This window comes from Echinops telfairi, unplaced genomic scaffold (assembly GCF_000313985.2).
Source record: "Echinops telfairi isolate 266 unplaced genomic scaffold, ASM31398v2 ScPeMD7_7469;HRSCAF=8507_1, whole genome shotgun sequence".
Taxonomy (NCBI): Eukaryota; Metazoa; Chordata; class Mammalia; order Afrosoricida; family Tenrecidae; genus Echinops; species Echinops telfairi.
In genome coordinates, this window is record NW_022111373.1 from 114,092,357 (window position 1) to 114,104,485 (window position 12,129).

General features: G+C 37.4%; 1 protein-coding gene across 2 annotated transcripts in view; it reads left to right on the top strand.

The window, feature by feature from the left end:
* NUP155 (nucleoporin 155) overlaps window positions 1-11,443 on the top strand; it is a 58,727-nt gene extending 47,284 nt beyond the window's left edge. The window contains exons 29-35 of one of the 2 annotated variants that reach the window (XM_004698074.2): window positions 906-1,035; window positions 3,231-3,344; window positions 3,943-4,063; window positions 4,709-4,819; window positions 8,180-8,316; window positions 10,514-10,620; window positions 11,241-11,443. In XM_004698074.2, the coding sequence (XP_004698131.1) occupies window positions 906-1,035; window positions 3,231-3,344; window positions 3,943-4,063; window positions 4,709-4,819; window positions 8,180-8,316; window positions 10,514-10,620; window positions 11,241-11,379 (859 nt within the window). In that variant the 3' untranslated portion in view covers window positions 11,380-11,443. Of the gene's footprint in view, window positions 1-905; window positions 1,036-3,230; window positions 3,345-3,942; window positions 4,064-4,708; window positions 4,820-8,179; window positions 8,317-10,513; window positions 10,621-11,240 lie in introns of those variants that run through there. The other variant, XM_045285117.1, reaches the window with a different exon arrangement.
* The last annotated feature ends 686 nt before the right edge of the window (window positions 11,444-12,129 follow it).

A 12,129-nucleotide genomic window follows, 5' to 3' on the forward strand; every position in this document is an offset into this window, starting at 1 on the left:
TCGCCACTCACACCACTGATTATTAGACCATTTCCATTCAAATTTTCTTCTTTTGTTCAAAATGAATTTTTAGGTTCTTTCCTAGTAATATTAGTTAATTAGTATTTTTAATTTAAATGATTTCCTGAAGGCTTTATAATTTAAAATATTCTCATACTGAACTAATTTTCTCCATACCCACATTGGTAGAAATTACAGAAAATTACTGAAAAGCATATATAAGGCACTTGAAAAAGCTCAAGAAAAGTTTCAATTAAAATTTTCCATGAACTTTTGAAGCCCCTTTGTCATATACTTATGTTCTTTGAGCATATATCCATACTGAGGCTTATTAAGGATTCTGTTGAAATAAATATTGACATTTCTAGTGATCATATAAAAAGATAATACCGTCTTGAGCAGGTAATTCGTTTGAGCCTTTATTTTCATGTGGAATTTTCCTTGACAGAATAATAAAGATATTACTTGTAAAAACAATAGGTATTAGTCAAGACATAAGTAGTTTTAATTTTAAATGATGAATACTGTTAGCCAACATCAAACCCACTGCCGTCACGTCAATTCCAACTCACAATAACCCGACAGGACAGAGTAAAGCTGCTGCCTAGGGTTTCCGAAACTCAGAATCTGTCTTGGAGCAGGCAGTACACTAAGCAGCTGGTGGGTTTGAACTGCTGACCTTGCGGTAGGTAGCCCAGTGCTTATGCCATAGCACCCTCGGGGCTCTCAAGTAGTAGTTTAAATAAAAAATCGTGAATATCATTAAGGAACATACTACTTTTCAAGTTTCAAGTTGTCTTTCTGTTCATTCGATATAAAGGAGTACATCCTAATTAACATATCTGTATCCTGGAGCTTTAAGAATTCATATAACTGAAAATAAGATTTTTTTTCCCCATCATTAGCACAGAAATTTCACTTCAGCAGCGCCTAGAGTACATTGCTCGAGCCATTCTTAGTGCCAAAAGTTCCACTGCCATTTCATCAATAGCTGCAGATGGGGAATTCCTTCATGAATTGGAAGAAAAAATGGAAGTAAGTGCTAAAGATACTGTCCACATTACGTTGCATCCACGTAGTGATTTCCCTTTCTCCTCTTCTCCTGGATAATATTAAGAGACCTGTACTAGTCATTATGATCCATTTTAGTTGTTGCTTGTCTTTGTTTCTTTATTACAAGCACTGGAAACAAAGACATTGCTGAAATTTAAGTGTTTGCTCAAGGTTTATTGTAGCTGTTCCATCTCCAGCCTTAACAGGTCACATTCACCATTTTCCTAGAAACTACTTAGATTTAAAAATAGACAAAACTGCCTTAACCAAGAGACATAAAAATATGCGATGTCCAAAAAACAAGTTTACTTCTCCTTCACAAAAATCTGTAGTAGGTGTTATTGTCGTGGCTTTCCTATTTGAGCTTGATTAGGAACCCAAGTTCTTCCTATTTCCCGTCTCTAACATTCCCTAGAGTATCTTTGTGTGTGTGTGTGTGTGTGTGTGTGTGTGTGGTTTCATTGGCATATAGGTCACGTAACAATTTAATAGTTCAGTCATATTAAGAATACTTGTGCAGTCATCACCACAATAAATTTCAGAACATTTACTTCTTACTCACACTCATGTTATTAGCACCCCATCTCCTCTTAACATCCCCTGCCTTGCCCCTAGATAATTAATAATTTTGTTACTGTCTTTATAGATGCAAAAACAATGACAAAACAAAACAGAAAGACCTCAATTGGAAAGAAAGCAGAAATATTAAAAATGGAAACAACTTTAAAATGAGTCAAAAGGGAGATTAAATGATAAAGTAACTTAACTCTATTTGCCATAATTGACATTATTATGCTCAGTATATTATAGTAGGGCTATTCACATCCCTGGACTGTGGTCAGAGGTGATTCACCAGAAATTTAATCCATGTGGGGACCCTGAAAATTGCTTTTGGGCTTCCACTGTTACCTGTAGCCTTCTGCAAGCCAGGTCTTCACAACTTAAACTCTGATACCATTCCCTTCTTTAGATTTGGATTTGATTACTTAAAATCCTTGGATCACACAGGCTGATGTGCTTCTTCCATAAGGAACAGTATTGTGCAGGGCCATGTCATAAGTACTAGTTGTTCATAGATGAGGGTTAGAATTAAGTGAATTAAATCCACTACTGTATCTATGGTTTATATATGTGTCTGGTTCACTTTAGAGACATTACATTTTTGAGACATATTTTATGATAATTATATTATCATAACATTATAAAACATCCCCCTGGGACATAAGGTATTCTATTGATTGCCTAGGGAATCTTAATCCCATCAGGAGAAGGTGGGAGCAGACAAGGAGAGCCCTGAAAGGTTTAACACTCAGTTGTTAACTAAAGGTCAGCATTTCAAACCCACCAGTAGTTCTGCAGGAGTAAAGGCTTAGAGATCTGTTCTGTAAAGTTTACGGAATAAGAAGCTATACGAAGCAGTTCTCTCTCCTGTAGGATCACTATAAGTCATCATCACGGCAACAGCACATAGCAACAAGAAGTGCATTCACCCTCTTAAAAATTCATATCCTCAAGTGGTGTGCTTACACTCACATTCCACTGAACAAAACTTAGTACTACAGCCATACCTTCTTGAAAAAGGAGTCTGGGAAATGTAGTCTAACTGTTCGTGTGACTGCAGTCATAATTGGGAGGAGCCCTGATGGCATAGTGGTTAAACATTGGGCTGCTAACTGCAAGACTAGCAGTTTGAAACAACCAGTCTCTGTGGGAGAAATATTGGGCATTCTACTCCCTTAAAGAGTTCTAGTCTGGAAACTCACCAAGGCACTTCTACCTTGTCCTGTATGTTCGCTGTAAGTTGGCATCAACTTGATGGCAGTGAGTATAGATTTTGTTTTTTTGGAGTCATATTTGGAATGGATATTGATGGGCAGAAGGATAATCTACCACAATGATGATGTTGGTGGCTGGTAGATGCATTTGAATCGGTTCCAGCGCATAACAGTCCTAGCTAACAATAGAAAGAAACACTGCCTGGTCCTGTGACATCTTCACAGATGTGGTCATATGTGAACCACAGTGTGCTTCCTGTAAGATGTATTTCTTTGTGATGAAAGGTATGTTATGATAAAGATATCCATTTATGCAGCGGGACAAGCTTAAAGTCAGACCCTAGGAGTCATCGTTTTAGCTACTTACAAACAGATTAAAGCCCTTTTTTTTATCCAAATTAGGTTGCTAGGATCCAGCTTCAGATACAAGAAACACTACAAAGGCAGTATTCTCATCATTCTTCTGTACAGGATGCAATTTCTCAGCTGGATTCTGAGCTAATGGACATAACTAAGGTAATAAATTGAGTGAAATTCCTATCATGTAGTCCCTATAAGTACCTTGTCCGTGTTACCTTTTGTTTCCTGGACAAGATTAACTGATTTCCACAAGATAAGTCCCCCTCAGCAGCATGCCCCTGCTGCATCTGGCTCCTAGGCCTTTCTAGGCCCGCCCACTCGGACAGCTCTCATCCTCTTGGTGCAGTAGTTAGAACCCCTGCTAGCTGATTCATGGCCTTGCTTCTTAGCTTTGAAAAAGTCACCTATCTTTGCTTAACTCTCCAAGCATGCCCCACTTTATACCCTTCCTGGTTAGTTGGTGGATCTGGTAACTGACAGGCTCTGAGATGTGTCAACATTTCCATAACCCTTCAAACCTTAGTTTGGACAACAATTCTAAAACAAATGGTGTTACAGCATCTCACTGCTTATGTATTGAAATGTATTTAAATGTATTTCAACATGTTAAATGGGGAATCATATCATAACAATATATCACGTTTTTAAAAATTTAGGTAAAACCTTTCGTATGTTTAACTTTCACTAAATACTTCAATTTGTATCTGGGTGCTACCCTTCTGATTGGATGTTTTGATTTTGTGATTTCTCACAGCTTTATGGGGAATTTGCTGACCCATTTAAACTTGCAGAGTGTAAACTTGCAATAATTCATTGTGCCGGTTATTCAGACCCTATATTGGTGCAGACACTTTGGCAAGAAATCATAGAGAAAGGTAAGTGTTCAGTTATAGGTGTATGAACATCCATTCTTTAGGGATTTGGCGGTGACATGTGACTCCTATTGGCTCAGACATCTGGAGCTCATGAAAATTGTACCTAAATAGAAACCCTAAGGTCAGTCCTACTCAGTTGAATAGGGTCACTCTGCATTGAACCTACTCAGTGGTCGTGCATTGGTTGCTAGAGGATGATAGATGAAAAGAAGCCCCAATCGTATTTGGAAGGGCTTTGGGCTAAGTCTCATAACCACTGTCCTGGTAAGGTGAGAATATATCTGACACTAGTGACAGAAACTCACAATCTGCTCATTCTATTCATGTGAATATTAGCAGTAGGGTATTTTAAACCTTGAAACAGGATAAAATTACCAGTGTAAAAATTCTACAATAAAAATAATTTGGATTTCTAATGGCAAGTCATGAAATCCTGGATTTGAATGTTTTTAAGCACTCGGCTGCTACCCAACAAGCCAGTAGTTTGAACCCAGGGTTGCTCTACAGGAGAAGATGAGAACGTTGGCATCCCTGGAAATCCTGTAGGGCTGTTCTACTTTATCTTGCAGGGCAGCTATGAGCCCCAATCAACCTGTTGGCGATGGGCTTGAGTTTTAGGTTTAACAACCAGTCTCTATCTTACAGAATTGAATGATAGTGTGGCGATGAGTTCCCCAGATAGAATGCATGCTCTTAGTCTCAAGATTGTGCTTCTTGGCAAGATTTATGCTGGCACCCCTCGTTTCTTTCCTTTAGGTAAGTAGTAACCCTACTTTTCTCTGTTTTGGTAGTTTTCTTCACCGATGTGATGTAAATTATTGCCCTTTACAGTTAAATAGAGAGTTGCTTAGTTGCTGTGTAGCTCAAAAGTTTAATTTTACCCCTCCAGAATGAATGACCAATCAAGAATAATCGAATCTGTTTATGAATAGGTGGGTATGAAACATTTTTGACAACCTTCCATATATAGCTCTCTCTTGGGTTAGTGTTAACAGATCACAATTCATTGTATCACTTATGAAAAGTACGATGGCTGGTTTTTATGCAGGGGTGATCTGTGATTGGTTCAATGCCTCTATTATATTGATGGCATATTTTCTTCAAAAGAGCAAATAGATGTGTTAAGAAATGTAATGATTTGAACCACTTTCTCAACCAAATATACTACTTGTTACTTGGCTGGCTCTAATTTGTGAAATATCAGCTACTTGTCAACCTACATCTTCATTATGGGATAATAGAAACAATGTGAGCATATTTGTATCGTAGAAAGCTAAGTACTTTTGAGTTACTGAAACATTAACATAATACATATATATATTTTTTTTAAATCAAAATTCAAATCTGTTTACAGACCTTACTATTTTATTATATATTGCCTGGACCATGGTCAGAAATAAAACCACTACCGCAAGGTCAGCAGTTTCAACCCACCACCTGCTCCACAGGAGAAAGATGAGGCTTTCTGTTCCTGTGAAGATTTGTAGCCTCAGAACCCACAGGGGCAGTTCTACTCTATCCTGTAGGATTGCCACAAGACTAAATCAACTCAGTGGCAATAGTTCTAGTTTTGGACTTTTTATAATTGCAGTATTAAAAAGTCTACCCTTTTTGTACCATTTTATTGATTAGAAAAATTTTTAAATGTAAAAAAGCATTTTAAATATTCATTTCTTTACAAATATTCTTAAGCACATAAACTTGCCACTTTTAATAATATAAAAATCACATTATACAATGCCTCTTTTGAAGGTATTTCAGCTTGGCTTAGATAATTCTAAGCTCAGTAAAGTTCAAAGTAGAAGAAGAATTCTTTTACCTGTAGAACACCCATGGCAAATCAGCTTCAAAAAGTTTCAAACTGGGTCAAAATTAAGAGTGTTTAGCATTTGTATTGCCAACATAGTCTTTGAAGGGTTAAAGCTTGTTAGACCCAGATTCAGCAGCCCCTTTTCAGTGATTCCTTTTGTCCATGGCATGCTCATTAGCTAGTCTCACTTCTCAGGCATTAAACATAATACCTGGTAGCTGCTGTTAAAATCTTATGTCAAAAAAAATTTTTAGGATGTGAGGGCGATCTGGCTGCGACATCTGTCACCCCATTGATCGCCAGGGTTGATTCAGCTGATCTGGCCGGCTATGGGGGTGTCCCTTTCCTCCCTCATCCATGTGCATCCCTCCCGAAGCGTGCAAAGCTGCACGCTCGGTTGAAGAGGACAACCTTCCCCATAGAAGGAAGACCGTCCTCCGGTCAAGGGTATACGAGTAGCTGCGCTCCCCTGCTGGAACCTCCAAACAAGTCTCAAGGTCCATTTGTAGGAGAACTTAGGGTAGTCAAGCTTCCAAGACTCCAGACACATCCAAATGAGGAGCTGCATGTGGCAGTCTGCCTTTAAAAAAAAAAAAGAAAAAAGTTTAGAATGGGGCCACGAGTAGAACCTTTAAAGTAAATCACCTAAAATTCTAGGGATGGCAAACACATTTATTATTTCTAAAATCAGAATGGAGTAGCTCTTCTTTTCCAGAAGGCTGTTAAATTGAAAACAATAGCAAAATAGTGTTGCAATTAGGAATGGTCTCTAGTGTTTTCCTGTATTTTCCAGTCTCTAAAATACGTCTTTATTTAAAAAAACTTTCAAGTGTGAAATGCAGTGGTTTTTATATATTCACAGAATTGCAACCATCTCCACACCATCTAATTTCAGAGCACTTTCATCATCCCCCATAGAAACCTTGTACCCATTAGCATTTATTCCCCATTCCTTCCCATCCTTCAGCTCTCTATACCCCAAAACCAAGTCCACTACCATCGACTTGATTCGACTCATAGAGACCCTTCAGAACAGGATCGGTTTATGAACTGTAGCGGTTTTCAGGAGTAGAAAGCCTTGTCTTTCTCCTGTAGAACTATTTGTGGGTTCAGATTGCAGCACTTGTAGTTTTCAGCCCAATACATAACCACTATGCCACCAGGACGCCTAGCCTTAAGCCATAGGCAATCACAAATCTACTCTTTGTATAAATTTGCAATCTAATATATATCTTGCTTTAATTTTTTTCTTACTTTATTTTCTAGTGTAAATACCAGTAATAACAAAAAACTATGAGTGTTTTTATAGCTAGATGTTCAAGCTGAGTAAGGGTAAGAAGGAAAAGGAGACCACACCTGAGAATATAGATAAGTTTGACAGCATACTTTTTTGTGTGTACTTCAGTATACCCATGAATGCAGCAGAGCATGCAGTGGTAAAGTAGTGAAGACTTTTTACCTATAACCAAATACCTTGAGCCAGGAAGACACTAGGGCTTAGGGCTTAGGACCATAGTCCTGGGGGAAATCTCAGTCATATGGCAAAACATAGCCTATAAAGACAATGTTCTACATCCTTCTTTGGTGGACAGTAGCAACTGGGGTCTTAGAAACTTGTGAGCAGCCGCCTATTGTGCAACTATTGGCTTCTCCCCGTTTGTCGCAAGAGTGAAGAAAGTGAAAGACAAACAAATAATCTAAAGAATTAATAAGCCACCCAGACTCTATGAGTTTGAGACGAGAATTTGATTCTTGAGTTTGAGACACTGCCTAGCTATCAGTGCTGGCCAGTCTGAAAAAGGATCACAATATAGGAGGTCCTGGATGCAGTGGGAGAAAATATAGATCAAAACTAAACATAATTTGAAAAGTTCAGGCTTACAGGTCTAATAGATACTGATGGAACCCCTTAAGACACCTCTCCTTCCTGAACCTGAACTCACCCTTGTGATAAGCCTATAAGGTGAACAATACTTCTGGAAGCTTCATATTTCTTAGGACAGTCAACAAAGGAGATCAACAAAAGGGCAACATTGCCCAAGGATACCAATGAGAGGGCTGGTAGGGTTAGGAAAGCAGGAATAGTAAACTGAGGAAGGAAGTGAGTAGAATGCTGTTACTTTGTAGGGATTGTAGTCAGTGTCATGGAAAACCAATTTGCCCCATAACCTTTCCCTCAAATCAGAATGAAAAGTTGTTTTTGCTTTTTTCTAATTGGTTTTTTAAAATGTATAGAAATGACTAAATTATTAATATCTACTGTTTATGTCGAGTTAAAAATCTTATTTCCCATTTTTCCTCCCCAGATTTTATTGTACAGTTCTTAGAGCAGCAAGTTTGTACTCTGAACTGGGATGTGGGCTTTGTGATACAGACAATGAATGAAATTGGAGTTCCATTACCTAGACTACTGGAAGTATACGATCAATTATTCAAATCGCGGGTAAGGAAATACTAAATAAACTAAAATATTTTACTTGAAATTAGCAAAGTTCTTCTAGATAAAGGAATGGGTATTTTGAGAACATGTTTATAAGTATCTAATACAATTGCAAGAGAGATTCGCTTCGTTGGTTATGTATCAGTTCATCACGTTTGAAACTTTCTTAAAGAGCTGCTTTGCTGATGTGATAAAATTAACTAATCCTGGAATATTAATAAACATAATGTATGCTTTACATTGGTAAAATAGGCTAATCAAAGGCATGGGCTAGCCACATACATTACATTTTGAATCGTCATTTACTTTAAATAAACAAAATAATAGTATAAACATGCTGGGTTAGGAACATATGATACCTACTTGCATATTTGGCCACACTTTGAAACAATTGGACCAACCCCTATTTGTGAAAATACTTAACATCACAATCACCTTAACTTGCTGCATGTGTAGCTTTTAAATCATTGAATGGCGTTGAGCCTTTTCTTGCACTAAAGCAGTGTTTCCCAAAGTGGATGATGCTGCTCCCTGAAGGAGCACTGGAATGAGCCAAGAGGGCTGCAAAAGCAGATGCCTTTACTTCACCCAGGATCATGGGTTATAGAACCAAATTGCCAGGGGCAATGAGTCATTTTTTTTCCTCCCTGAAAGTGTGTGTGTGTTCCTGTGTTTGCGGCATGGAGGGCCTAAATAAGTTTGGGATCCTATTTACTAAATTATAAATGAAGGTTGAATAAAAGGAATTTTTTCTGACTCACCTACAGATTCAATTTCAAGACACATTTAGGAATATATCTTTTTCATAATCTAGAGACTGCTTATTTACTTATTTTAACTTCATCTAAAATATCAATACTTAGGATCATCACCATACTGAGCACCAAGTGTTATCAGATTATATTTTTGTAGTTTTTCTTCTAAGGCCAAAAGATCCAAATAAAATCTATATTTCTAAGCAGGAAACTGCTCTACCAATTCAAATGCCCCTGTATTCTTGAGTATAAGCCAACCCAAATATCAGCCGGGACACCTAATTTTACCACAAAAACTGCATTTAAAATGTGCTGAAAAAAACTCAGCTTATTTTATTTTATTTTTTAAATAATTTTATTGGGGGCTCGTACAACTCTTAATCACAATCCATACATACGTCCACTGTATCAAGCACATTTGTACCTTTGTTGCCGTCATGATTCTCAAAACATTTGTTTTCTACTTGAGCCCTTGGTATCAGCTCATTTTTTCCCCCTCCGTCCCTGCTCCTCCCTCACGAACCCTTGATAGTTTATAAATTAATTATTTTGTCATATCTTACACTCTTTGACGTCTCCCTTCACCCAATTTTCTGTTGTCCGTTCCCTAGGGAGGAAGTTATATGTAGACCCTTGTAATCGGTTCCCCCTATTCCACCCCATCCTCCTTCCACCCTCCCAGTATCGCAACTCTCACCACTGGTCCTGAAGGGATCGTCTGTCCTGGATTCCCTGTGTTTCCAGTTCCTATCTGTACCAGTGTACATCCTCTGGTCTAGCCAGATTTGTAAGGTAGATTTGGGATCATGACAGTGGGGGGTGGGGGTGGGAAGCATTTAGGAACTAGAGGAAAGTTGTATGTTTCATCGTTGTTACACTGCACCCCAACTGGCTCCTCTCCTCCCCTGACCCTTTTGTAAGGCGACAGATATCCAGGTTCCTACAGATGAATCTTGGGTCCCCAATCTGCGCTCCCCCTCATTCACAGTGGTTTGATTGTTTTGTTCTTTGATGCCTGATAACTGATCCCTTTGACACCTTGTGATCACACAGGCGGGAGTGCTTCTTCCATATGGGCTTTGTTGCTTCAGAGCTATGTGACCATTTGTTTACCTTCAAGCCTTTAAGACCCCAGATGCTATATCTTTTAATAGCCGAGCACCATCAGCTTTCTTCATCACTTTTGCTTTTGCACCTGCTTTGTCTTTAGCAATCGTATCGGAACGGAACAGTAGTCATTTCTGCATAATCACATTACCATGTCTAGTATCATTCAATTATTAGCTGTAAACAGATATTTAATCTAGTAATCAGGTAATAACTGTTGCTTTATATAGCAGTAAATTTTACCTTGGACTTTGATGACTGCTTTAACTTACATAAATGATTAAAATTTAATCAATATAATTTCCCTGACAACTCATGATAATATACTTTCCTTATAGGATCCATTCTGGACTAGAATGAAGAAACCACTTCATCTTTTGGATTGTATACATGTACTATTGACAAGATATGTCGAGAATCCTAGCCAGGTCCCAAATTATGAGAGGTAATTGTGAATTGATACTCTAGTACAACAAAAGCCTTTAATGTTTAAAAATAATTTTAGTAACAAATTTTGTGAGACTACAGAAAGATATGAAATTACAAAGAAGTAAGAGATCTATTCTCTTATGTACATTAGCAAAAACTATTTGGATGGTGTTGATGTCTGAAAAGTAGGACATTTTTCTCCCACTTTTTTTTTTTCTCCCCACTTTTAACCCCTATCTTTGGCCAGTGAAAGGATATAATCTACAAATTAGTTCTAAACTCCTGCTTTGAATTAGTGACCTAGGACCAAGACCATTCTAACTGTAATTTCTGATATTAGTGGCTATCTCAAGGGATATTCTTTGGGGAAAAGCAAGAGAATTTTCAGTATTGATATTCATAATTAATAATCAACCCTCATTCTCACAGTAATAATTTTTCAAATGATAAATGATTGTTATGTGGTAGGCACTTAACTCATAAGTTCCCTTCTGTTTTCATGTATTTCTCATTTTATCATGCATTTCTTTACTTGTCTTGGATTCTAAGTAATGTTAGCAGAAGTTGGGGGAAGTGCTTTAGGAGAACATGTTTCTAAATATGAAAGTGGTTCACCAGGTGTCTTTTCCCTTACAGAAGAAGATTTACAAATCTCTGCCAGGATGCTGTTTGTGGTTATCTGGTTGAGCTCCAATCTATGAGCTCTTCAGTAGCAGTACAAGCCATCACGGGAAATTTTAAATCTCTCCAGGCTAAATTAGAACGGCTTCATTAATTATTGTAATGTATTTTCGTTCCTGCATTTTGATCTGTAAAATAAAAGCTCAGCTGGGTCCTGATATCGGGTTCTCTAAATCTAAGTTACAGATAATAATTTTAATAGACATTATGTTTTTAATAAGTGGCTAACAACACTATATTTGCAAATGGATTCTTTTTTATAACTATTTGTTTTTAAATAATCTTGTTAAAAATATAGCAGTAAAATTATAATAACCCATAGGTAAGAAATACTTGGGAATTCAAATATTTTATTGCAGTTAGAAATTGAAAATTTTTAAATATATATGCCTTTTAAAAAAATGCTTGCTAATCACTTTCAAGTTAATACAGGAATGTTGGTATCAGAACTAAAATAGGTTAGTCGAACAGGTCCATTCACAGAACTGGCTTCTACAACAGTCTTTTAAATAGGCAAACAAATACTTTCTTTTTAGAAAAACACCCCCAACTTTCTTTAATGTTTTGGGTTCATCCTTGGAAAGAAACATCCTCCAATTATTAATATTGCAAAAATTTCTATCACTGAAGATTGATGCATTCTGAGTTGTTTGGAGCAGGTAATAATCTTATAAACCATATCCTATGTCCCAAAACCTACCTGGGAAGCAGCTCCTTTCCCTTCATGTTTACTTGGCTGGGCTCAGACCCGGTGACTGCCGATTGCTTTACAGCTGTGATGCTCCAAGTCAGATCACCAAACCAACAGCAGCAACACTTGGGAATTTGTGATTAATTCAAAATC